The sequence below is a fragment of the Salvia splendens genome, chromosome 13 (genome assembly GCF_004379255.2).
Source record: "Salvia splendens isolate huo1 chromosome 13, SspV2, whole genome shotgun sequence".
NCBI classification, from domain to species: Eukaryota; Viridiplantae; Streptophyta; class Magnoliopsida; order Lamiales; family Lamiaceae; genus Salvia; species Salvia splendens.
In genome coordinates, this window is record NC_056044.1 from 5243180 (window position 1) to 5268349 (window position 25170).

A 25170-nucleotide genomic window follows, 5' to 3' on the forward strand; every position below is an offset into this window, starting at 1 on the left:
CAAACACGTCAAAATACCAAAATATATAATATATGCAATTTAAGAAATCTAGACCATAAAAATATGCAAAATGTTTATCAAAGCACGCACTGCTTTTTCACAGCGCAATAAGTTAATAGTAACTGGCAATAGTTTCATGGTTCAGTAGGACTAAAGTTCAACTCGAGTTTACAAAGATGGAACTACATGCTATAGTTATAGCAAACACTGCTTTTTAATAGCGCAATAAGTTGATGACTGACATAGATTCATGGTGCGATAGAACTAAAGTTATCAATTCAAATTTACAAAGCACAAGAAGTTGATGACTGCATAGTTTCATTGACTTGGTAAGTAATCTAATATATACAAAAAATAACTTTATGGGCCAGAAATGCAGTACCAATAATTTCTGTGTGTGCATTATTGTTTTTGTGTGTTAATTGATATACATAAACAAGAACACGTATAACTGGAAACTGTATGCTTCCACTAATCTAGTATTTCAATACAACTGAACTAACAATCTTCTCACGGGAAAATATTTTATGAAATTTATAATAGTAGTAAATATAGCTCAACAAAAACTAATGAAAACAATTACAGTCCAAGCAGATGCAGGGCTAGTATTCAGTTACACGAGTATATTCACCAGTGAGCCAAGAAGCATCCATTGAATATGGAATCTATAAGTTTTGTTTTGAATCTTTGACATACAAGTACTAAAACCAATGAGTAAACTACAAAAATGGTCCCTGGACTATGGGTTTATCTTGCCTATAGTTCCTGGACTTTAAAAATATCACAAGACATCCCTGGACTAAGGGTTTATCTCAAATTTGGTCCTTTTGCCATTTTTTGATATGAAAAATACCCTTTTGAGAATTTGGGCAATTTGATCTTTTTACACTTTTAATATTTTAAATCTGATATTATTTCAGTGATGTACTAAATCTGATACTATTTCAAAATTATCATTCTTCTTCCCTTTTGCCATCCTTCACTTTGTTTCTTTATTTCAATATTAGATTTAATTTTATAAAATTAAGTTTTAAATTTAGATTTTTAAATATCAATAAATTTTTAGTACCTTGATTTCAGCACGGTTTTAATAAATGTAGAGAAAAATGAGTTGAAATAGTTAGTGAAATATAAAGCCTAATTATATATTAGTTTTATTTATAATAAAATGTGAGTGTAAGGAGTTAGTGGAATGTGTGCGGTTTACTTCCTCTTTATGGTAAAAAGTGAAAGTAGACCATTAATTGGGGATGAGCGAAAATGACAAAAGTGGACCATTAATGAGGGAGAGAGAGTAATATTATCGTGCTATAAATATATCCCTCGATTTGCTCACTCCGCCGTTGATGTGTGTGTTCCAATAGCGTTAGGTCAAGGCGGACTACTCTCGATCTCACATCGTCTACAACTCTACGCTTAGGTAACTTCTCTACTCATTTCTCCGAAATTCCTTGCTTCAATCATTGCAGCTCGACTGGTTTCGTAATTTCCCTCGATAGTTTATCGCTTTCTTAACTTTGTTTCAAATATTGTGTTTCTGCTGTTTACTAAGTAATTTTCGGCTTGATTTATGCTCAACTTTCATATTCTGTACCCAAATCTTAGATCTGAAGGATGTGTATGCAATGATGCAGTTTTTTTTCACGATTTAGTATCTCTCTCATCATGATCCTACTTTTAGTTCATCTTTACCGATCTGATGCACATCTTGAGTTCCCCAGGACTTAATGTGTAATTCTACTAGTGTGATTGATGGTCGTGTGCTGTCGATTACTACAAAACTTGATTTCATGAAGTTGTTATGGTTGAATTTAATCGACTAGCTTCGTGTATTCAGCATTAGTTCTAGTTTAGTAGTAATGTTTTTGATAAGTAAAACGTGTTGGAACTTTCCGTGTATTCAGTATTAATTCTCAGTTTTTCTAGATATAGCAATGGTCATATTTCTCAAGTGATTACTCAAGATTGTTTTTCTTTCCTGTGGTTTTTGTGGTGGTTTTTTTGGTGATTCTAGTGATATTGTGTATACTAATAACAAATCTATCTTTGTTGCTTGAATAATCGTGGCTTATCAAAGAATGAACGCACAAGTGGATGTATATCAGTATGAGTGATATTGTTATTATTTTGCTTAAAATCAGTTTCTATTATTGATGCAGTCGCTATATTATGTTGCTTGCCTTTTCATTCTGACCTTTTCTATATTTATGAAGCGTACAGATTTTTGTATCCTAATGTGCACTTTTTTCATTTGAAAAGGTAGCAATGACTATGGACAAGCCACACTACCCCACAACTGCACAAAAGTTGTCTGGACAACTTTTCAGATCAACCCCCACTCAGCGTTTCGGAGCATTTGAAGGTGGTCAGCCTCAGCCATCTTTATATCAGTCACAATATAAATATGGGAACTACAGTAATGCTGCATTGACATATCCATGTCAAATGACATGCGATCTGTCTTTGGTCAAGTCTACTGCTTCCCCAGTTTTTGCACAAGCCCCTGCAGAGAAAGGATTTGCGGGCTTCGCCATTGATTTCCTCATGGGTGGAGTCTCTGCGGCGGTGTCCAAAACAGCTGCAGCTCCTATTGAGCGTGTGAAACTGTTGATACAAAACCAGGATGAAATGCTAAAGACTGGTAGATTGTCTAAACCATATGGAGGCATTGGTGAATGTTTCTCAAGAACAATTAAAGAAGAAGGATTTGGTTCTCTGTGGAGAGGAAACACCGCTAATGTGATCCGTTACTTCCCAACCCAGGCAAGTTATATGATTTTTGTTTTCTGAACACTGGTAATATGTTTCCTTTTACCCCCTAGTGTATATAGTAATACTAAATAAAATCTTTTGAATCGTTTGCAGGCCTTGAATTTTGCATTCAAGGATTACTTCAAGAGGCTTTTCAACTTTAAGAAAGATAGGGATGGTTACTGGAAATGGTTTGCTGGAAACCTGGCTTCAGGTGGTGCAGCTGGTGCTTCTTCTCTCCTCTTTGTTTACTCTCTGGACTATGCTCGTACTAGATTGGCTAATGATGCCAAGGCTGCAAAGAAGGGAGGAGAGAGGCAGTTCAACGGCTTGATTGATGTCTACAGGAAGACTTTGGCATCCGATGGTATTGCTGGACTGTATCGCGGATTCAACATATCATGTGTAGGAATCATTGTTTACCGTGGTCTCTACTTTGGAATGTACGATTCATTGAAGCCAGTTCTTCTCACTGGCACGCTGCAGGTATCTATAACTCTAAATATATGAATCTTCATCTGCATTTTAAATATTTTCGATTGTACTGACATAGCTGTCTTTGAAATAATTTGCTGGTTTCAGGATAGTTTCTTTGCTAGCTTTGCCCTGGGTTGGTTGATCACAAATGGTGCTGGTCTTGCATCGTACCCAATCGATACTGTTCGCAGACGTATGATGATGACATCTGGTGAAGCAGTGAAATACAAAAGCTCGTTGGATGCGTTCTCACAGATCTTGAAGAACGAGGGTGCCAAATCTCTGTTCAAGGGTGCTGGAGCTAACATTCTGAGGGCCATTGCTGGTGCTGGTGTGCTTGCTGGATACGACAAGCTGCAGTTACTCGTCCTTGGAAAGAAATATGGATCCGGTGGCGCATAAAAATGCTCTGATGATGATGATGATGATGATGATGATGATGATGATGAATAATGAGGGCGTGGGTTTTTCACCGGTAACAAACGGTTTTATACAATTTTGAATAATATGTTGATGGTGGAGTATGTGTATCCCCAAAACCATCTTGCTCTTTGATTATTTAATATTTTGATGGAGTAGTAGTAAACTTTGCATACGGTAAGTAGGCAATGCGGCTGAGGGCCTGATTTTCGGATTTAATATTTGGTGTAGTGAAGTTTGATGGTAGTTCTGTTGCATGTATATTACTCAGTAAACAGTTACTGAGAGCTCCTTTTGAATTTGTTTCCAAATAATGGTACTTGGCATTTTTTTTAGCTTGAAGAAAGGCGATTAGTTATTGATATATCTTATATTTGAAGTATTTTATGTGAAAATATCAATGCATCACATGTTTTATTACCAAGGCTGACATTTTTTTCTTGCATGTTTTTATCAATCTTTATGGTTTGATAACTCTGCAGTATAACATGTTTTTTGTCTATTAAATTTTGAGAAATACTAAAGCTACTTAGTTACTAGTAGTACTTTTGTTAGATTTACATCCTTCAAAAAAGTTTACTTTTAAAAGAGGGCCAAACGCCATGGTTTGAAAAAACTCGATATGATGTGATTTTCAGAAATTTCAAAGTTTGGAAGATTCTTTCTCCTCAAAACAAAGAAAAAAAAAAGAATGTGTGGAAGATTCTAGCAATTCAAGTAACGTAGCTGGTCAACATTAAGCAACAAAAGGGGTGAATCATGAAATTTGTAGTCATACTTTTCCACAATCGAAAATACTAAAGAATTTTGTGTAACGAAATTTTCTATAATTTTAACAATAGACTTATACTTGATCAAAATCAAGTTTGTTATTTGCACTTGAAAGAATCAGCCTGCCAACTCGAAGCATGCATAGAATTAATCGCTCAAATAAAATTATATGACCTAATGCAAAAATGTCACATCAGTGATTATTTAAATTTAAATTAGTTTGAATTGGCATCAATTAAGGTTTATTAATGTTTATCAAAGACACATAAATACTAGCCATTTTAAAGAAATCAATAACTAATTTCAATCCTCACCAGTCACCACTTAGGCAAGCTTATGTCACAAAAGCAGTAACTAATTTCCACAATTGATACATACAGAAAACTAGTCTTGTGACTAACAACTTATTCTACAATACTTCAGTAGGCAGACTAATAACCAAAAATCATGATTATACAAAAGGCCATTATTTCTACCTGTTTCAGATGAAAAGAGCTTTCAGCTGATAATTTAACCAATTCCAGACAGATAACTTGGAGCCATAGAACTGCACCTGCACCGATCTTCTAGAACCTTCTCTCGTAAATTCCAAGTCCTTGCAGACGCCATGCTCGCTGCTTTCCCCATCGAGCAAAGGCAGCATGGCCGAACCATCTGATGGAGTACATACTAAACAAGGTACTAAACAAGCCCAACAGCAGTAAAGCCCATCAGCCTAAAGCCCAAGAAAGAGTATCAGTTCGGCATGACTAAAGAGTATCAGAGTTCAGTTCGGCATAACCAAAGAGTTCGGCCCCAGCCTACAGCTCGGTAAAAGCCAACCAATCAAACTCTGCTCTCAGGTCGGCATCAAGCTCTACTCTCAGATCGGCAAAAGCTGCTCGGCCATAATTCAGCAGTTCGGTCTCAGTATTTGACCGAACTAGGAGATAGTGGACTCATGCAGGATTTCCACCTCCACTACACCCACGATCTATTTAGTGGTGTCAAGCAGTCATTAACTCATGCAGGATAGTGGACCCATGCAAGATCGCCACGATCTCCACGACATCCACTACCTAGTAAATGGCTGCATGCCACGATCTTGGTCCTTTGTATAAATAGAACCCAGATCTGATAGATAGGGTTACATTCTCTCGATCTCTAGAGATAAAATACAAAATAGCAAGTCTGTATTGTAAGCTGTAGAAAACAGATCAAGCAATACAACTCTGCCTTCTTTTCTTCCCGTGGACGTAGATTTACCTCAGTAAATCGAACCACGTAAATTCTCTGTGTCGTGATCTGCGTTTTTCCTGCATTCATCACCGTCAAAAGTTCGTGGATTCATCACTGGCGCCGTCTGTGGGAAACAGAGAACCAAATTTGTGATAAAGCGAATTTTTGACCCTTTTTCCACCCCAAAAAAATGCATACCAGATCACATAACACCCATAATACCGTTCGTGATAACCGTGAGGAAGCTAGTCCAGCTCGCAGGTCTGAAAAACGGCCTCGGGAGACATCTACCTCCGGTTCTCACGAAGAAGGAACAAGCCACTCCAGGAGTCATCGCACCGAGTCTTCCCAGCAGCCCGATTTAAATGAAGCTGTCAAGCTGTTCTTGGCCGAGAAGCAGGAGGAGTTCTTAACCTTCCTGCAGAAGAGCCAACAGCCGGAGAAGACAACGACGGATTCTCCCTCCTCATCTAGGCATGAAAGTCACTACCGCAGTAGTGACGTGTCTTCCAGGAGAAAGAATCCTCAACCCCGACATGTTCCTGTTCCTCCTCGGTACCGGAACCACAGGAGAACTCCATCTCCTCCGTACCGAAGAGATGTCGGGTTCGCCATGTACGGAGCATTAAAGACTCCGTTCTCGGACGATATCACCCGAACTCCTTTGCCGCGGAACTACCGAACTCCGTCGATAACCTATGACGGACTCGTGGATCCTCATGATTTCTTGGGACGCTATCAATATAACATGGCGAACCAGGGTCTCAACGAGGTCCACATGTGCAAGCTGTTCCCCGAGCTGCTCATCGGGAACGCCAGAAGGTGGTTCGACAGCCTTCCTCAAGGCAGCATTAGATCCTACCGAGATCTAATGGATGCTTTCCACAGGAGGTTCTTTCAGAAAGCGGAAGCCCGGATCACTTCGGCTCAGCTGCTTTCTATTCGTCAAGGTCGCGACGAAAAAATCAGCGACTTTATGACAAGATTCCACAAGGAATGCCTGCAAGTAGACGATCTCAACGATCTGCTTGTCATCTCGGCATTCCAAAATGGAATCCTGCCTGGAGCTCTCTACAGGAAGCTCGTTGAGTGCGGTCCGCAGACAGCTCAGGAAATGTGGGACATTGTGGACCAGTACTCCCGGGCCGATGAGGCAGACCGTCGCAAACGGTCGTTAGACAGCTCATCGTCCCGAGGAGACAGAAGGAAGCCCGATCATAGCGATCAGGGGCATCCTCGCCGGACTCCATTTGAAAGAATTCAAAGGGCTCCGGTGCGAGACAGATTGGGACCCCGTCTCAACCCCGAGAAGCCGCCTGCTCAGTTCGTACCGCTGAACAAGTCAAGAGCGGAAATTTTCGAACTACATTCCGATATGTTCGAAAGACCAAAGCGGATGACGAAATCAGCCGTGCGGCGACCTCAGGATCAATATTGCTCCTTCCATCAAGCCCACGGACACGATACCGAGGAGTGCCGAGATTTGGCTGCAGGTATTGATGTTCTTGTGAAAACAGGAACGTTAAAAAAATACCAAAGCAAGCAGCCGAAAAAGAACAAAAGGCAGAGAGGTGCGAACTGCAATCCTCAGGATCCGAAAAGACATGAGGATCCCGAAAACGACGACGAGCCGCAATATGATGGAGTAATCCAGACTATTGATGCTCTCCCTGCCGGGAAGACTAAGTCGTCCCTAAAAGCAGAACGCAGAGGTTCCAATCAAGAGGAGCCAACACATAAAAGGCTGAAGAAAGACGAAGTGATTACATTTTCAGATGCCGATCCCGTCCCAGCCATCTCTCCTCACCAAGACGCTATTGTCATTCAAGCCGGAGTGGCAAACAAACTGATCCACAGAGTATTTGTGGATACAGGAGCATCAGTCAGCATTCTTTTTAAAGAATGTTTCGATAAAATGGAAGTGGATCCAGCTCGGCTTAGTCCGGCTCCACTTCCTCTGAAAAGTTTCGCCCAGGAGGACACCCGCCCTGAAGGCATTATCAGCCTTCCGATCACGGTGGGAAAAGCGCCTACAAGCTCCAATACGATGATCGAGTTCTTTGTGGTGAAAGCTCGGTCCCCGTACAACATCATCCTGGGGAGAGACTGGCTCAACACAGTTCGGGCCGTTTGCTCTACTTATCACCTCACCATCAAGATCCCTACTAAAGGAGGGATAGCGGTCATCCGAGGTGACCAAAAGAGAGCAAAGGAATGTCTACAAATTGCGCTTAGAAGTGCCGAGCAGTCAGATCGGCACCATCAAGCATAGCAATCACAGCAGCCGGAGTCAGAGGCGATGACCGAAGTCATACCAGAGCCGAACTCGATGACAGTTCAGCTGTACGAAGACGATCCATCCAGAACGGTTAAGATCGGCTTCGCGGGAACGCCTCTACTTCGGGAAAAAACCATCCAGCTCCTCAAGGAGTATAAAGACGTCTTTGCATGGTCTCCGTTGGACATGACCGGAGTGCCCCCCGAGGTAATCACTCATCGGTTAAATATTGATCATTCGGTCCGGCCGATAAAACAGAAGCAAAGACTCTTTGCGGCAGAACGAAGTCAAGTCATCCATGACGAAGTCCGTCAATTATTGAAGGCGGATGTGTTATTCGAAGTGAAGTATCCTTCGTGGGTGGCCAATCCTGTCATGATCAAGAAAAAGGAAGGAGGATGGCGGATGTGCATAGATTTCACCGATCTAAATAAGCATTGTCCCAAAGATTGCTATCCCCTTCCGAATATAGATAAAAAAGTAGAAGCTTTGATCGGCTTCGAAATTTTCTGTTTTCTTGATTTATACAAAGGATATCACCAAGTGTTGATGGATGAGAGTGACGCTCCGAAAACAGCTTTCATTACCGATTTCGGCATTTTCGCTTATAAAAAGATGCCATTCGGTTTAAAGAATGCCGGAGCCACTTATCAAAGGATGGTAGACAAGCTTTTTCGGCACCTGATTGGAAAGGAGGTCGAAGTGTATGTTGACGATATAGTCGTCAAAAGCAAAAGCACTTCGGAGTACGAGCACAACCTTAAGTCCACTCTCAACGTGCTCAAGAAAGCCAACCTCAAACTTAATCCCCAAAAGTGTACCTTTTTGGTAGATTCGGGAAAGTTTCTGGGTTGTTGGGTTTCAAAGGACGGACTCAAGGCAAACCCCTCAAAAGTTCAAGTCGTTCAGAACATGGCAATGCCGAAGTCCATACATGACGTGCAAAGGCTAACCGGATGTCTAGCCGCACTGAATCGATTCCTTTCCCAAGCAGCCGAAAAGCAACTGCCGTTCTTCAAGGTGTTGAAAAAGGCACCAAAGTTCGAGTGGGGAGCCGAGCAGAAAAAGGCCTTTGACGAGCTCAAAAGTTATCTAGCCGAGCTTCCTATTCTCTCTGCTCCAACCGAAGCCGAAGTAATATTCTTATACTTAGCGGCATCCGATCAAACCATTAGCGCGGTGCTTGTACGAGAAGAAGGCCTAAAGCAGTTTCCCATCTACTTTACAAGCCGAGCATTAAGAGGTCCAGAAACAAGGTATCAACCTCTGGAAAAAATTGCTCTGGCATTAGTAAATGCAGCAAGGAGACTGCGGCCATACTTCTATGCTCACAAGGTATGCGTCTTAACCGATCTGCCTCTTCGGCAAGTTTTGACCAAGCCAGAAGCATCAGGCAGAATCGCCAAATGGGCCATAGAGCTGGGAGAACACTCAATCAAGTACCTACCTCGGAAAGCCATCAAGGGACAAGCCTTGGCAGATTTTCTTGCAGAGGCCAAGTTCGATCAAGCAATCCCTGTCATTGCAGAACAGAAAAATTCTGCCAATGCCGAACTAGCACAGCCCTTGGAATCCGAAGTAGAGCCGCCAGACTGCTGGAGCGGATTCGTAGATGGAGCTTCAAACAAGATGGGAAGTGGAGCTGGTATTTTACTCGTCGCTCCCGACGGACACGAGGTAACCTACTCACTTCGGTTCCTATTCCCCACTACTAATAATGAAGCTGAGTACGAAGCCCTCCTTGCCGGACTCCAGTTAGCGCAAAGTCTGCTCGTCAAATCTCTCAAAGTCCATTGTGATTCACAAGTCATAGTAAATCACATGTTGGGTACAAGTGAAGCCCGTGACGAGAGAATGAAGAAGTATTTGGACAAAGCGCAAAGCATCAGCCGAAGTTTCTCCTATTTTCGGATAATCCGCGTTCCCAGGGCGGAAAATAGCCGAGCAGATACCTTAAGTAAGTTGGCCTCAGATCCGAGCTCAAAGGCGGAAGAATTAATGCATCGAAGCATTGATGAAGCCGAGGTACATTCAGTGTCCAGCTCGCCGAACTGGATGACGCCGATCTTGCAGTATCTGGATCAAGGACAATTGCCCGAGGATAAGAGAGAAGCTCGGAAGATCACGTGCCGAGCACTTCGGTACGAATTTCATGAAGGAGTCCTCTTTAGAAAGTCTTACCTCCAGCCGTTATTGCGGTGCGTAGGACCAGAAGAGACGGACTACATCCTCAGAGAAGTTCATGAAGGATCGTGCGGCAGCCACATCGGAGCTAGAGCTTTAGCTAAAAAAGTTCTAAGATGGGGATATTATTGGCCAACCTTGGTACAAGAAGCAGTGCAGCTCGTCAAGACATGCCCGAAGTGCCAAATCCATGCAAATATCCCAAGGATGCCGCAGACCGATCTATTCACTATGCAAAGCCCTTGGCCTTTCATGCAATGGGGCATAGACATAGTGGGACCACTTCCTCAAGCTCCTCGGCAAATGAAATTCCTAATCGTTGCCGTGGACCACTTTACAAAGTGGGTAGAAGCTGAACCATTAGCTACGATAACGAGCTCGAAGGCATTGGATTTCGTCTGGAAGAACATAGTGTGCCGATTTGGCATACCCCACATCCTCATCTCGGATAACGGGACTCAGTTCACCGACAAGACGTTCAAGAATTGGTGCCAAGAGCTGAATATTCAACAGCGGTTCACTTCGGTCTCTCATCCACAAGCAAACGGACAAACGGAGGTAACAAATCGTATCCTGGTGAAAGGGTTAAAAGCTCGGTTAGAACAAGCCAAAGGACAATGGGTAGAAAATCTCCCTCAAGTCCTATGGTCCTACCGAACTACACCCACAACCTCCAACGGTGAAACTCCGTACAGTCTGGTGTACGGCACTGAAGCCGTAATTCCGGTGGAGATCGGCGTACCCAGTCCCCGAACTCTAAATTTCTCCTCAGAAATGAATGACGACGGACTGAGAGCCGAGCTAGATCTTGCCGAAGAAAGAAGAGAATTGGCATGCATAAAAGCAGCCAAGTACAAGGAGCAAGTAGCCCGGTATTACAACCAAAGGGTGAAGAAGCTGCAATTTCAAGTGGGAGATCTCGTCTTGAGAAACAACGAAGTAAGCCGAGCAGAAAAGCTGGGCAAGCTCGAACCCACATGGGAAGGTCCGTATCGGGTGTCAGAAGTCCTCGGCAAAGGATCTTACAAATTGGCTCACATGTCAGGAGAACAGGTACCCCGAACATGGCACATTTCCAACCTCAAAAAGTTCCATTTGTAAGAGACAGTCCGGTCAGTCAGTCTTGAGTCCTGTTCAGTCAATGTGCTTTATTTGGCTTACTTGGTCTTTATTTGTCTCTGTGCGTTTTTGTGTGTTTTGTCTGTCTCTGTGCGTGTCGTCTCTTACAAATGGTACTGAGGTATCTTGTTCTTCGAAGGCTGATCCCCTTCTTAGAACATATACAAGCCAACGATTGTGAGTCAAAGCTTCTACAGAAGATACAAGACCACAATTCAGCTTAAACAAGCAGTTCGTCTGAAACGAGCTGCAACAAGCCAACGATTGTGAGTCAAAGCTTCTACAGAAGATACAAGACCACAATTCAGCTTAAACAAGCAGTTCGTCTGAAACGAGCTGCAACAAGCCAACGATTGTGAGTCAAAGCTTCTACAGAAGATACAAGACCACAATTCAGCTTAAACAAGCAGTTCGTCTGAAACGAGCTGCAATAAGCCAACGATTGTGAAGTCCAAGCTTCTAAAGAGGATACCAGACCACAATTCGGCTTAAAAATCAAGCACTTCGTCTAAAACGAACTGCAACGAAAGTCCGATTCTCGCGATAAAACTCGCCGAATTAGGACAAGGGAAAGTCCGATCCACGCGATAAAACTCGCCGAATTAGGACAAGGGAAAGTCCGATCCCCAAATTAGGACAACGGAAAGTCCGATCCGAGCGATAAAACTCGCCAAATTAGGACACAAGCTTAGTCCGGTCAAAGATGTTTATTTCATCAGACCAAAGACGAGTCCGGTCAAAAAAGAGTTCACTTCATAAGACCAAGGACAAACATCGACTTACCCCGTACCTTTATCCAGAATGCCGAAGTAATTCACTTCGCTTTCCGGGGGGGGTAGTGATGGAGTACATACTAAACAAGGTACTAAACAAGCCCAACAGCAGTAAAGCCCATCAGCCTAAAGCCCAAGAAAGAGTATCAGTTCGGCATGACTAAAGAGTATCAGAGTTCAGTTCGGCATAACCAAAGAGTTCGGCCCCAGCCTACAGCTCGGTAAAAGCCAACCAATCAAACTCTGCTCTCAGGTCGGCATCAAGCTCTACTCTCAGATCGGCAAAAGCTGCTCGGCCATAATTCAGCAGTTCGGTCTCAGTATTTGACCGAACTAGGAGATAGTGGACTCATGCAGGATTTCCACCTCCACTACACCCACGATCTATTTAGTGGTGTCAAGCAGTCATTAACTCATGCAGGATAGTGGACCCATGCAAGATCGCCACGATCTCCACGACATCCACTACCTAGTAAATAGCTGCATGCCACGATCTTGGTCCTTTGTATAAATAGAACCCAGATCTGATAGATAGGGTTACATTCTCTCGATCTCTAGAGATAAAATACAAAATAGCAAGTCTGTATTGTAAGCTGTAGAAAACAGATCAAGCAATACAACTCTGCCTTCTTTTCTTCCCGTGGACGTAGATTTACCTCAGTAAATCGAACCACGTAAATTCTCTGTGTCGTGATCTGCGTTTTTCCTGCATTCATCACCGTCAAAAGTTCGTGGATTCATCACCATCCGACTCCAGGTTCCGGATCCAACCACGCAGGAGAAAGTTCACAACCTGAGTATATAAGCATGAGATATATTGAAGAGATAAGAAAATTTGATGGATATTGAAAGCCAGAATCATGATCTCTTTGTTTCAAATATCTTCCATCTTTTCAGGAGTTTTGGAATCTTAATCAAAACACACCATAAATTTCCTGATGGTCACATAATTAAGGAAAATTGGCAGCGTACCTCAGGAACCTCGTCATGGGGGCAGTGACCGGCAGGGCTTATCTCGTAATATGGAGCATCTGGAACTCTACGTTTCACCTGCAAACCCCAGACAGGCCTCACCCAAGGGTCATCCTTCCCGTACATGAGACAAATGGGTGTTTTGTTCATTCGACACCTACGTTCACAAGCAAGAAGACATCTAAACTAATTGAAACGAGAACAAGAATGCTAAAACATCACATACGTGCTGCAACTCGGGTTTTGCACCGACCTGTCCAAATTTTCCTCAAAGGTTAGTCGCCCCTGAGGAGCAAATATAATAGAAGCAAACGATGCAGCAGCAGCTGGATGTCGTGTGGTCTCAATGATACGAGAATACACTTCATCAACATCAGTTGTATGATCTGAGTAAACTTGCTTCAGTATCTCTGTGACACTTCTTGGATCACTTATTTTCTGCCATCTAGAATGGTAATAGAAATGTTACATGCTTCAACAGAGAAAACTAATGGATGTTGCAGAAAAGATTCAATGAACTTACAGAATTTCGATAAACTTTTTGAGGCTAGAAGGGAGAGGGAACGTTCCCGCCCAGGGGAAGAGTCGCGATAGTCTTGGAGATCTTTCACGATTAGGGAGAAATCCCCAAAACGGCGTTGCATTGAGCAAAGCTACACCTTTTACTAATTCAGGGTGGCATGCTGCAAAATACAGAGCCACAAACCCTCCAAGAGAATTCCCCACAAGATAAACAGGTTCTTTAATCACCTGCAATACTGATGCAATACTTCATCTCTTTACCATATTGGTTCAACTAAATAGTTTTCCGTATGCAGAAGATCAGATTTTCGATCTACAGACACCACCAGATTCAATAATGTAGAATGACATGTAATGGTATAGCAATATAACAGAGTTCCTACAATGCAAGCTAGAAACAACAAGAATTGGAAGATAAGATTCCCCCTAAGAAAAAATGCAGTGGCAGCTCATAGCAATGCAACTAACAATATTTAGCTCACAAAGAACATGCAATCAGACAAATAAGATCGAACATAAATTGATGTCGGTTTGATGGCATTATAGAATGATTAACACTATTTGGTTTGAATATATGAAAGTCATTTGCAGAAGAAGCTCAAGAAACGATGATAACGTTCAGAAACTCTGTGTTACCTCTTCTATAAAACAGCGTACTTGATCCCTCCACAGGTCGACTGAAAAGACAAGCTCTTCAGCCCAAGTCTTACTCTCATCTCCGAATCCCCAAACACTTGTTTCTCCATCTAACGAGCCCTTTTCTCTGTCTTGAGACTGCAAAGTTGGATCTTCAACCGGTAATGACATGCCCTGGCCAAGAAAATCTAAAGCCCACACTTTGTAATCACGACCAAGATCTTTGAGCTGCTTCTCATAATGAAACGACCCCACACCGAATCCAGGAAGAAAGAGAACTGGTGGGGAATCAGTATTCTCAGATCCTGATGTATCATAATGAACAATTAACTTCGGCTTCCATTCCCAGAAACGGCTGCTGATTAAATCTACACCATCACCATTTCCTCCGCCTGGCAAGCTAGGAATCGATACCTTGGGGATTGACCGAACACCATCAGACACACTGCTACCACCCTCTTCACCATCAAGAATATAAGAGTTAGAAGTTTCAGTTATGACACTTGAACCAACATGTTCATACTTGTCACGAGAGCGAACTCTCCCTGACCTTTGATGTTGGTGGAGCCTCTTCAACCTCAGACTATCTACACAAGAAAATCTTGAAGACGCAGACCCTGGTTCTGATAGAAAACAAAAGAACCTCTCCCCCCTCAGTATGGGGAGATTGGATCTCCGAATGTTCAAGTGGTTAACCCCTCTAGAGTCTAAAACATAACAGCAGCGTGCAGCGTGGCAAGAAATGGTCTCCATCGGCCAGTGCCACTCTGGAAAGGTAAACCAAATGAAAAAATCATTAACACATTCAAGTTGGTATATAACAAAATGATCAATCTTTCCTTTTAGGGGACGCTTACTTTCCATGATCGATAAGATACATGATTGCGTATTTTAATCCTTGTTACTAGGATTTATTTTATCCCACCCTTTGAATGAGATGTGAATCAAGTAAAATTAGTTCATGTGATAGAAATGATCAAGGCTCCATCTTAGTACAATGGATTAACCTACACTACTATTATCAATGCTGGTTAATCCTCAAAACTAAACGCGCCTTAGGCATGAACACGATCCTTCATTTTCTTTGGTTTTTCCATAAACAGACGCTGCACTTCCATTATAGCTCGATCTGCCCCTTGATCTTCAAATCGAGGAGTTCATTCTGAGATAAATCGTTTTAATTTGGTCCAAATAAATAATCAAATCATACAACTGTATAATACTCATTCCTCTCAAAATCTACAGATCATATTTCTTTCAATCAAAATGAGAGAACTGAACTAGATATGACCAGACAATAATTCTACAGTGTTGTAATGACATAGCCTTAAGATTTTGAAGCATCCATATACTGACAAAAATGTAAATTATGTCCACATATTTGGCAATTCCTCAGACAATGTCCAATGAACTGAATTCACAGTTAAATAAACTAATTTAGTTACAAAAAACAGAGGCTGACCAGAAAATTAAGAAGTTCGTTCTGTCACTAATAATATCAAACCAGGACTAAAGAAAGCAACTCATCTACAGCAAATTACTGCCAAAATAAATGAAGAAAACGAAGACACAATCTTTACCTCTAAGTCTAAAGCCCAGATGTCATATGGAGTATTATTAGACCAACTTCCAAGAATCCAGAATAAATTAACTGCTTCTTTTGATTTTGAACGCAATAGAGAAAATCATACACGTAACTTAAGAGTTGCTTCAGTGTCTACCTTTCTTCGAAAACCATGTAAATTTTTAATCCTAAGTTAAAAAAGTGTTGCTATTTTAATTTTTCAAGCCTTTTTTTTTTTAATTTCAATTTTGAGGTGAAGAACGCTGAGAGCGAATTGTGACTTCTAAATATGTGAACCCCTTTGTTTGAGGGGCCACCGAAGAGATGACACCTGGTTTTCTGTTTTTTTCCGTTCCATTTTCGATTTACGGATTTGGAAGTTAGATAAATTTATATACTCCATTGTCTCCCTTTGGCATTTTGATCCATCTAAAAATTTAGTCGGTTTCATTTTTGAATTTTTTTCCTCATAAAATACGTATTTAGTTATTTAGTTTGAGCATACTTTAATAATTTTACTTTAGGAGACGAAAGGAATATTACACTTCATTATAAATAAGTTATTTAGTTTGAGCTTAGCTCTATATAGGCATGGGATTTTGAGAGAAAAAACACCACACAATGCACAACTTAGAGCATAAGGTATATAGAAAATGTATCATCTATTTAACTTCTAAAAAAAGTAAAACATACGTTCCAAAAAGTAAAATATTGTAATTATATGGCTCTTGCAAGTTACCACAACTCACTTTCACATTTTCCACGCATACATTTTATTAGGTGCGTGCGTGTCAACTCATTCTGGAAATTTTATCAAGAACATCAATGCCTAGTTGATTTGAGGTGTTCATTATATTGTAGTAGTACTGTTGGAAGCGAATTTCTCCTAAACTCGACTCGTAGGTTTTTTGGTTTGATTTGAATTTTGCTTCTTTGTTTGCTTGTCATTCGGATTAATATCAACTCTATTCAGATCTTCCCTTCATAAAAAAACATTTATGATATGGATTGACCATAATCAACCAAATAAGTATCAAATCTCATGCTCTGTCTACAAATATGTCCAATCAAAGAAGTCATGCTAATCGAGAATCAACCAAAGAAAAGTTCGAAAAGCTAATCACGCCCAAACACAACAAATCATTTCGGATGCAGTTGCAGAGAGATACTCAAGAGAGCCGTAATTGGATAGAAATTGCGATAATTTTCCCAACTGAATTCAAATTTTTACAACGCAGCAAAGAAAAAAGATATGAAACTCATCTCTCAATTTCCCCTCTTCCACAGCTAAACTCAAAACACCACGCGGAACTGCGGCGCGTCAGAGCCACTCGCGGGCAGAATCTCCCACCGGCAGGGCTCGAGCTCGTCGGAGACGGGGCAGTAGCCGGCCAGCGTCACCTTATCGGCGGAGGCGGCGACCGAACCGAACTCGAAAACCGAGATATCCGCGTCGGGCCGGCGGACCTCCACCGCGCCGTTCATTCCGGGGGCCTCCGCCGCTTCGAGCTTCGGGCCGGCCGTAGCGGGTTGATCCTTTTTAGGGGCGCTGTTGCTCCTCCCTCCGGTGAACCAAGAGAGAATTCCCATGGTTTATCGCTGCACTAGGGTTTTTCGTTATCTCAACTCAAACCGAAATTATCGAAATTCCAAAGCATTTTGCTTTTCTGTTGAGGAGCTTTTATCAAGTTTTTCCTATAGATTTATTTTTGTGGGCTATGATTGAACAGACATTAGCCCAATGGAGAATTGGTGACACATTCCCATTTTGAATGGGCCATTTGTGGGCCTTTTTGAAACCTAGGCCCATTCGATGTCCACCTTAGACTAAATGGAGTACATAATATATAATACTAGTAGTAATATTTATTTGATGTTTTGCAATTTATATTATGGATTTTTTGTTTTATTAAAAACATGTCATTTGTAAATTTGCACTAACTTAATTCTATTTGAGCATATGAATTGCATTTACAAAAAACAGTAGTTTATTACTTTATGTTCCTAGTTAATTAATTAGGATTAAATGTTATTTCATATATGGGATAAGTACCATGTCAAATTGGATACCCGCGGATACCCGATCCGAAATTTTTGGATACCCGGTCCCAAAATTTCCAAAATTCAATATCCGATACCCGACCCAAATTTGATTTTCGGGTACCCGGATACCCGACTCGGGTATCCAGTCTCAATTGTGATTTTTATTTATTTATTTATTTTAGAAATTAACTACAAACTTTTAGAATTTATTTAATATTATTTAATTTGAATTTAATACAAAGTTGAAGTAGTATTCAAGAGAAAATAACTACAAACTTTTAGAAATACTAAATTCTTGTACTAGTTCGAATTTAAGAGAAAATAACTACAAACTTTTTGGAATACAAAATTCTTGTAGTAGTTCGAATTTAAAAGAAAATAACTACACACTATGAAAAGTACAAAATTCATAAGTTATAGTACATATTAACATCTTTCATCCATCCACAATAAGTCAATAACCATCAAATTCATAAGTTCAAACATCCATCCTTTATAAATATCACAATTCAATAATTCATACGAATCGAGATCTAACAATAACATCATCAAAGATTCAAAATTCAAACTATCACAAGTCATTGAAATTAAAAAATTAAATTACATATCTTATACGATACGCTAACTATTAATCGGATTAATTAAACTGTAGTTAAGAAATTAAATTACATTTAATCATCAATCCTGATTTTTGCTTATAGCGACATTCTCTGTAGTTTGATTTTCCTAAATTGAATTCGACGTGACATGTCGAATTATGTAGGTATACAAATTGACTAATATAAGAAAATGATGTCACTTTTTATGGATGTAAATAAGGTCATTTTGTGCATTACAACTTACATGTGTTAAAAAATTTGTCCCAAATTTTGATGAGATTCCAAATCAAAGGAAATTTACTAAACTGTATAAGTTTATAATTTTTTCCGATCAAATTTCAAATTGGTAGAAAATATAAATATTCAATAAAGAATTGTAATTTTGGGATCTACTAGCCAGTAGCTACTTATACTATTAACTACAAATATAGGAGTAATTTATAGAAAAATTAATTATAGTATAAATTCGTCTACTCATGATATGAAATCATTGTTGAAAAATTGAAAAAACAACCAAACTTGAGAGAGAAAAAAAAGGAAAAAAGAATATAGATAAAATCGGCAATCATTCTTGAAAATTTAAATGGGCTTTTCCAACTGTCTTAAACCCCCAAAAGCTCTTTCCCTCGCCGCTCAATAGCTCTCCTCCTTCACCGGTGGCGCGAAGTTGTTCACAGCCATCCTCCGCCGTAGCACGCGTTTTTTCCATCTGTTTATCGATTTCACATCTTTCTACGAATCTGTGCGAGAGCAACTAACGCGATTGATAATGGGGATTTTCGAGCCGTTTCGAGCAATTGGATACATAACTACTCAAGTGCCCTTCTCCGTACAGCGTCTCGGCACCGAAACTTTTGTCACCGTTAGCGTCGGCAAGGCTTTTCAAATATACAACGTATATACCTTACTTTTGTTTTTCTCTATTTGCATTCTAGAGTATTTATCTTTGAAGAATCTGACGTTTAATTTCATCTTCTGGCAGTGTGCGAAGCTCAATTTAGTACTCGTTGGTAAGCTTTTTGAGGACAAGCTTCTGCCAGTATCAATCTCATTCTTTATTTATTCTTCCGGTTATTTTTACCTTATTGTTCCTATCACATTAATTTCATTTTTGCCTTAATATAATAGAGCGGAATGGCTGAAAATAGGGATCTCCTTGAGTCGATTTCTAGTTATTTGCGTATCATGATACAAATAAATATTTTGGATGTGCATACTCAAGTAGCTTAGACTATCCATGGATGGATATCTCGGTTATAAAGTGAAAGAGCGGCAGCTTCTGTTGCTCTCTTCCTATATTTTCCACATTTTTTTTGTATTTACTCGTTAGATGTGAATGTGATTGCATTAGATTTGGCAACCATAAGTAGTATTACTATAAAATTTTGTATAATCAAGTTGCTTTTATTCTCCAGTTCAAAGCTTTTAATGTCTATAGCTAAGTTATTATTTAATGTGGAAAACGCAGGGCCACAACTACCAAAGAAAATACGAGCTTTGGCTTCGTATCGGGACTACACATTTGCTGCGTATGGATGTAATATCGCTGTTTTTAAACGTGCTCATCAGGTACAGAGGATAATCTATAATTTTGGAAGTACTATATGATGTTGTGTATAATTCTTGAATATACTTATGATTAAAGTTATTTTAAAGTAGTAAAGGATGGGAAGAAAGTCTATAGCGACTGGAACTGCTTAATTATTATGTTCCCCCAGCCCCATAAAGATCACGGAAGAATTCATGTCACCAGCCATGACACTTAATGTAGTTTTCTGCTTTGGTTTTGCATCCTGTAGTAACTACTTATTTAGCCCGTGTTTTTCTTTCATGTTGATTAATGCTAATTAGTAATTACTTCCACAAGATGTATTCTTAATAGAGCTCTTCACTTATATCTTCTTAATTCATCTATCACTAATACATAAGTTTCATTTTTTTTCTTCCTCATTTGGTTTCCTTTAAGCGCCTTGATTATATGATTAATTTTCAAGTTTTGCTTAGTGCTTGGCTTTTGAGCACATTGTGCATCATGATTCTGATAAGGCACTTGGGACATGGAAAATGAAAATTAAGTAGGTGCCCAATTTCAAAAATACTTTAGCTTGAAATTTTAGATTCATATAGTATATGGCTAGTTCTATACATCCATAGGTAATAGACCAGTTCAGTAATTTAAGTAATTCGGTAGCAATTTTAGACTTACGTCATCATTATATTCTAATTTTTATTTCTATGGGTTGCGTTAGAATGGGTAGGACTTAGGTGATTTAGGCTTCTTATCTTCTTGAATTATACAGTATTATTTTCATTTGGTATTTATGCAATTTATTTTTTCTTAATGAATTATAGATTTATAGTATGTAGATAAAATATATACTCCATCAAATAAAAAATAATTATGTATTTTTGATGTATGATATCTTTATTTTTGAAAATGACCCATTTATGTCTCCGTATCGTATATGTATTTCGTATTCATCCCTAATCCCTATGTTTCTTAGCTTATGGGAACTCAGCTTCTCATTCATAGGTGAGAATATCTGGACTTTGCAGGATCTCTTCTTGAATTACTTGCTGTAATGTGGCTTTGGAATATATTTTCCAGACTGGTCATGATAATTTTGGCTTCTATCATTCTATTAACATAAACTGAAGTGATTCTCTATGAACATTTTACAGGTTGCGACTTGGGAAAGCCATAATGCTAAGATTAATCATTTGCTACTGTTTGGTGAACATATCTTAAGCCTTGATGTAAAAGGCAATATGTTCATCTGGGGATTTAAAGGCATAACTGATAAGAATTCTCCAGTTGATTATATTTCACTCGGAAACAAGTTTTCGCCTAGCTGCATTATGCATCCCGATACTTATTTGAATAAGGTAACTTATTTCGTTCATCAATGATATGGCACTGGTGACATGTAAGAAGAAACCCCTGTATCCTGTTATTACCAGCTTTATTTTTCTCTGGACTTTTTCTCACAAAAGCATTGCAAACAGATAATTGTTGGAAGTCAGGAAGGTTCATTAGAACTATGGAATATCAGCACAAAGAAAAAACTTTATGAATTTAAAAGCTGGAGTTAAGCCATATCCTGTTGTGTTTCATCTCCTGCACTAGATGTTGTTGCTGTTGGCTGTTCTGATGGAAAAATTCATGTTCACAACATACGATATGATGAAGAAGTGGTCACTTTTTCGACTAGAGGTTCAGTGACTGCTCTATCTTTCAGCACTGATGGACAGCCACTTTTAGCATCTGGTGGTTCATCCGGTGTCATAAGCATATGGAATCTTGAAAGGAGAAGACTCCATTCTGTTATTGGAGAGGCCCATGATTGCTCAATAGTCTCTCTTCACTTTCTTGCAAATGAGCCTGTGTTGATGAGCTCATCAGCTGACAACTCTATAAAAATGTGGATTTTTGATACTAGTCACGGGGATCCTCGTCTTCTACGATTTAGAAGTGGGCATAGTGCTCCTCCACAGTGTATCAGTTTCTATTCTAATGGACGACACGTCCTCTCTGCTGGCAAGGATCGTGCCTTTCGGCTGTTCTCTGTCAGCCAGGATCAACAGAGCAGAGAACTTTCTCAAGGCCATGTATTAAAAAAAGCAAAAACACTCAAGCTGAAGGAAACTGAAATAAAACTCAAGCCTGTAATTGCATTTGATGTTGCTGAAATCAGGGAACGTGATTGGTGCAATGTGGTTACATGTCATATGGATACTGCTCAAGCCTTTGTCTGGAGGCTTCAAAATTTTGTGATTAGTAAGAACATCTTGGAGCCATGCACACAGAACCCAACACCAGTTAAGGCATGTGCCATCAGTGCATGTGGTAATTTTGCAGTTGTAGGGACTGCGGCTGGTTGGATTGAACGATTTAACCTGCAGTCAGGTTTTAGACGAGGCAGTTACATTGATATGACAGAAGGCAGGTCCTGCGCCCACAATGGTGAAGTGGCTGGTGTCGCTTGTGATTCAACCAATACTGTTATGATAAGTGCTGGTTTGAATGGCGATATAAAAGTTTGGAACTTTAAAGGACAGGATTTGAAGTCCAGATGGGAAATAGGTTGTCCAGTTGTCAAGATTGTCTATCACCGATACAATGGTCTTTTGGCTACAGTAGCAGATGACTTAGTTATCCATTTATTTGATGTTGTTGCTCTGAGAATGGTTCGTAAGTTTGAAGGTCACACAGATCGTATAACTGATGTGTGCTTTAGTGAGGATGGTAAATGGCTTTTGACTTCCAGCATGGATGGGACTCTCAGGATTTGGGATGTAATCCTGGCTAGACAAATAGATGCTATACATGTTGATGTGTCTGTGACAGCACTGTCTCTATCCCCAAATATGGATGTCTTAGCTACAACGCATGTTGATCAAAATGGTGTTTACTTGTGGGTGAATCAGGCAATGTTTTCTGCCCCTAGTAAATCTGGTTCCTATGGGAGTGGCAAAGAAATTGTGAGTGTCAATCTACCGTCTAGCTCAACTGGGAATTTCCTTGATTCAAACTCCAATGAAGCTGACAAGCCAAGTCCTCAGGAAGTGCTAGATGTTCCTCTCTCCACAATTGAACATGAACAGATACCAGATCTTGTCACCCTCTCCATGTTGCCTAAGAGTCAGTGGCAAAGCTTAATCAATCTAGATATCATAAAAGCTAGGAACAAACCAATTGAGCCACCAAAAAAGCCTGAAAAGGCCCCTTTTTTCTTGCCATCAATTCTGTCCCTGTCTGGAGAGATTGTGTTTAAACCTAGAGAATCTGCTGAAGGTGATAAGGATTCAAAAGCTGGTGAAACAGAGAACATAAGGATCAAAGCTGACATTCCAGCATCTCAGTTCTTACAATTCCTTCAACAATCTGCAGAGGAAAATGACTGTAAGTTCTTCTCTACTCAACATTGATTGTCTCTATTATTTCAATTCAAAGGCTATCTGATTCTGAACCTCATTTATATGCTCTTGAATATCTGCAGTCGCAGCCTTTGCGGATTATATCAAAGGTTTATCATCTTCGACTTTGGATATGGAACTTAGGATGCTTCAGATTGTAGAAGAGGATGACTGTGACACCGAGTCCAGCATCAGACCAGAAGTCCAATTCATTGGACTTCTGCTAGATTATTATATACTAGAAATTTCACGCAGAAACAATTTTGAGTTTATACAGGCTATGATCCGGTTATTCTTAAAGGTAAGATTTCATCCTTTCTTATATGTTATGAATATTATCAGTACTGAGTAATGTGGCAGTATCGAACAAACCCTAAACGTATCAAATTGGCTTATTGTATGCTCTGTATTAGGTTGTTGTTTATTACGTATAATTATTGGATGTTCATCTAAGGTCACTCTTTGGTTATGCACAGATCCACGGTGAAAGCGTACGCAGCCAACCTATTTTACAGAAAAAAGCAGAGAAGCTTCTTCATATTCAGTCTGCAATATGGCAAAAGATAGATAAGTTGTTTCAGAGCACGAGGTGTATGGTTACATTTCTCTGCACCTCACAATTTTGATTACAATTTTTGCTGTATTTTTTCACAACAATTTTGTTTCATTTCTATACTTATTGTATGTCTTAGACCATCCACAACGCGTCCCGCCCCGGTCTCGCGTCTCGTCCCGGAGGGACGGGTTCGCCGCGGGACGCGTTGCAGCGCCCATCCCGTCCCCAGCCCGAGCCAGTCTCGTCCCGTAGCCCGTACCCGCGAGACGCCGGGCGCGCTGTCCCGCCACGCGCCTGGGACACGTGGCACTCGTCCCTTGGGTGCGTGTCGCCCCGCGAGTGGGCGACGTCACTGATGACGCAATAATTCGTTTTTTTTTAAAATCGAATTTTTAATTTTTTTTATACAAACAGTAATATTACTGTTTGATTTATATTTTTGTTTTTTTATTTATTTTTATTTTTTTTTACTCTATAAATAATCTTATTTCATACTCATTTCAAACACAAACACACATCTATTCCTCTCAAATCCTCTCTATCACTCCAATTTGCATCTTCAATCACCTAAAATAAATGGATTCTTTTGAGCAAATGCGTCAATTAATGGAACAATCACTCGAAGAAGATCGACGACGGGAGGCGGAGGAAGCCGCGCTACCCCCACGACGCTCCCGGAAGTACATCAATCGGAACCGGGAAGAAGCTGCCGCACAGTTAGTACGCGACTATTTCTGTGATAACCCGATTTGGGGAGATTCCTACTTCCGTCGCCGTTTCCGCATGCGGAAACCGCTATTTCTCCACATAGCGAATACTTTGGCGGCCAGGGAAGAGTTCTTCCGAGAAGGGTTCGACGTGGTCGGCCGTCCCAGCCACACGACGCTGCAGAAATGTACTGCAGTCATCCGGCAGCTTGCGACTGGACAAACGGCCGACATATTCGACGAATACCTGCACATCGGAGACACCACTGGGCGCATGTGCTTGCTCAACTTCTGCAGAGGCGTCCGGGCAGCCTTCAGTGACGAATTTTAATAAAGTGTGTTTGTTTAAATTGAATTGGGTTGAAAAAAAATTATAAATGAAATTGAATGAATAGTAATTAAGGGACGGTATAGAGACGGTTAAGGGACGGAGCGTTGCAGGTTCCGTCCCTTAGTTAAGGGATGGATGAAAAAAGGACAGTGAGGCCCTCAAATAGTGCTCAAATAGTAGTTAAGGGACGGTTTAAGAGACGGTATAGAGACAGCGTAGTGGATGGCCTTAGTCTCAGACACTGAATCAGTTCTCACAGTAGACATAGAGATAGAACCATATGTTTTTCCAATGATTTGTAACTGGTTGATCCTCTGATAGTAATACAATGA

The 25170-nt window shown here is 40.3% G+C and overlaps 3 protein-coding genes across 5 annotated transcripts; 2 read left to right on the forward strand and 1 right to left on the reverse strand.

Annotated features, from left to right (window-relative positions):
- Window positions 1-1337: 1337 nt before the first annotated feature.
- Window positions 1338-4012, forward strand: LOC121761073 (ADP,ATP carrier protein 1, mitochondrial-like). Of its 3 annotated transcripts, none has more exons than XM_042156662.1 (4): window positions 1338-1420; window positions 2260-2763; window positions 2866-3237; window positions 3334-4012. In XM_042156662.1, exons 2-4 carry the CDS (start codon window positions 2266-2268, stop codon window positions 3628-3630), a joined length of 1167 nt encoding a protein of 388 aa, XP_042012596.1. In that variant the 5' UTR covers window positions 1338-1420; window positions 2260-2265; the 3' UTR covers window positions 3631-4012. The 3 variants fall into 3 exon arrangements, with proteins under 3 accessions (XP_042012596.1, XP_042012598.1, XP_042012599.1); XM_042156664.1 differs by having other exon boundaries at window positions 1355-1420; window positions 2264-2763; XM_042156665.1 differs by having other exon boundaries at window positions 1356-1416; window positions 2264-2763.
- A 690-nt stretch (window positions 4013-4702) lies between these two features.
- LOC121761288 (pheophytinase, chloroplastic-like) lies at window positions 4703-16723 on the reverse strand. Its single transcript, XM_042156933.1, has 7 exons — window positions 15702-16723; window positions 14122-14888; window positions 13487-13713; window positions 13217-13408; window positions 12964-13120; window positions 12736-12784; window positions 4703-5070 (listed from the first exon to the last, which is right to left on the reverse strand). The coding sequence occupies exons 2-7, from the start codon at window positions 14872-14874 to the stop codon at window positions 4901-4903; spliced, it is 1548 nt and encodes a 515-aa protein (XP_042012867.1). The 5' UTR covers window positions 14875-14888; window positions 15702-16723; the 3' UTR covers window positions 4703-4900.
- Window positions 16724-18933: 2210 nt separating this feature from the next.
- On the forward strand, window positions 18934-24145 carry LOC121762879 (U3 small nucleolar RNA-associated protein 21 homolog). Its single transcript, XM_042158895.1, has 7 exons — window positions 18934-19222; window positions 19310-19337; window positions 19796-19896; window positions 21010-21213; window positions 21334-23230; window positions 23328-23545; window positions 23721-24145. Exons 5-7 carry the CDS (start codon window positions 21718-21720, stop codon window positions 23868-23870), a joined length of 1881 nt encoding a protein of 626 aa, XP_042014829.1. The 5' UTR covers window positions 18934-19222; window positions 19310-19337; window positions 19796-19896; window positions 21010-21213; window positions 21334-21717; the 3' UTR covers window positions 23871-24145.
- The last annotated feature ends 1025 nt before the right edge of the window (window positions 24146-25170 follow it).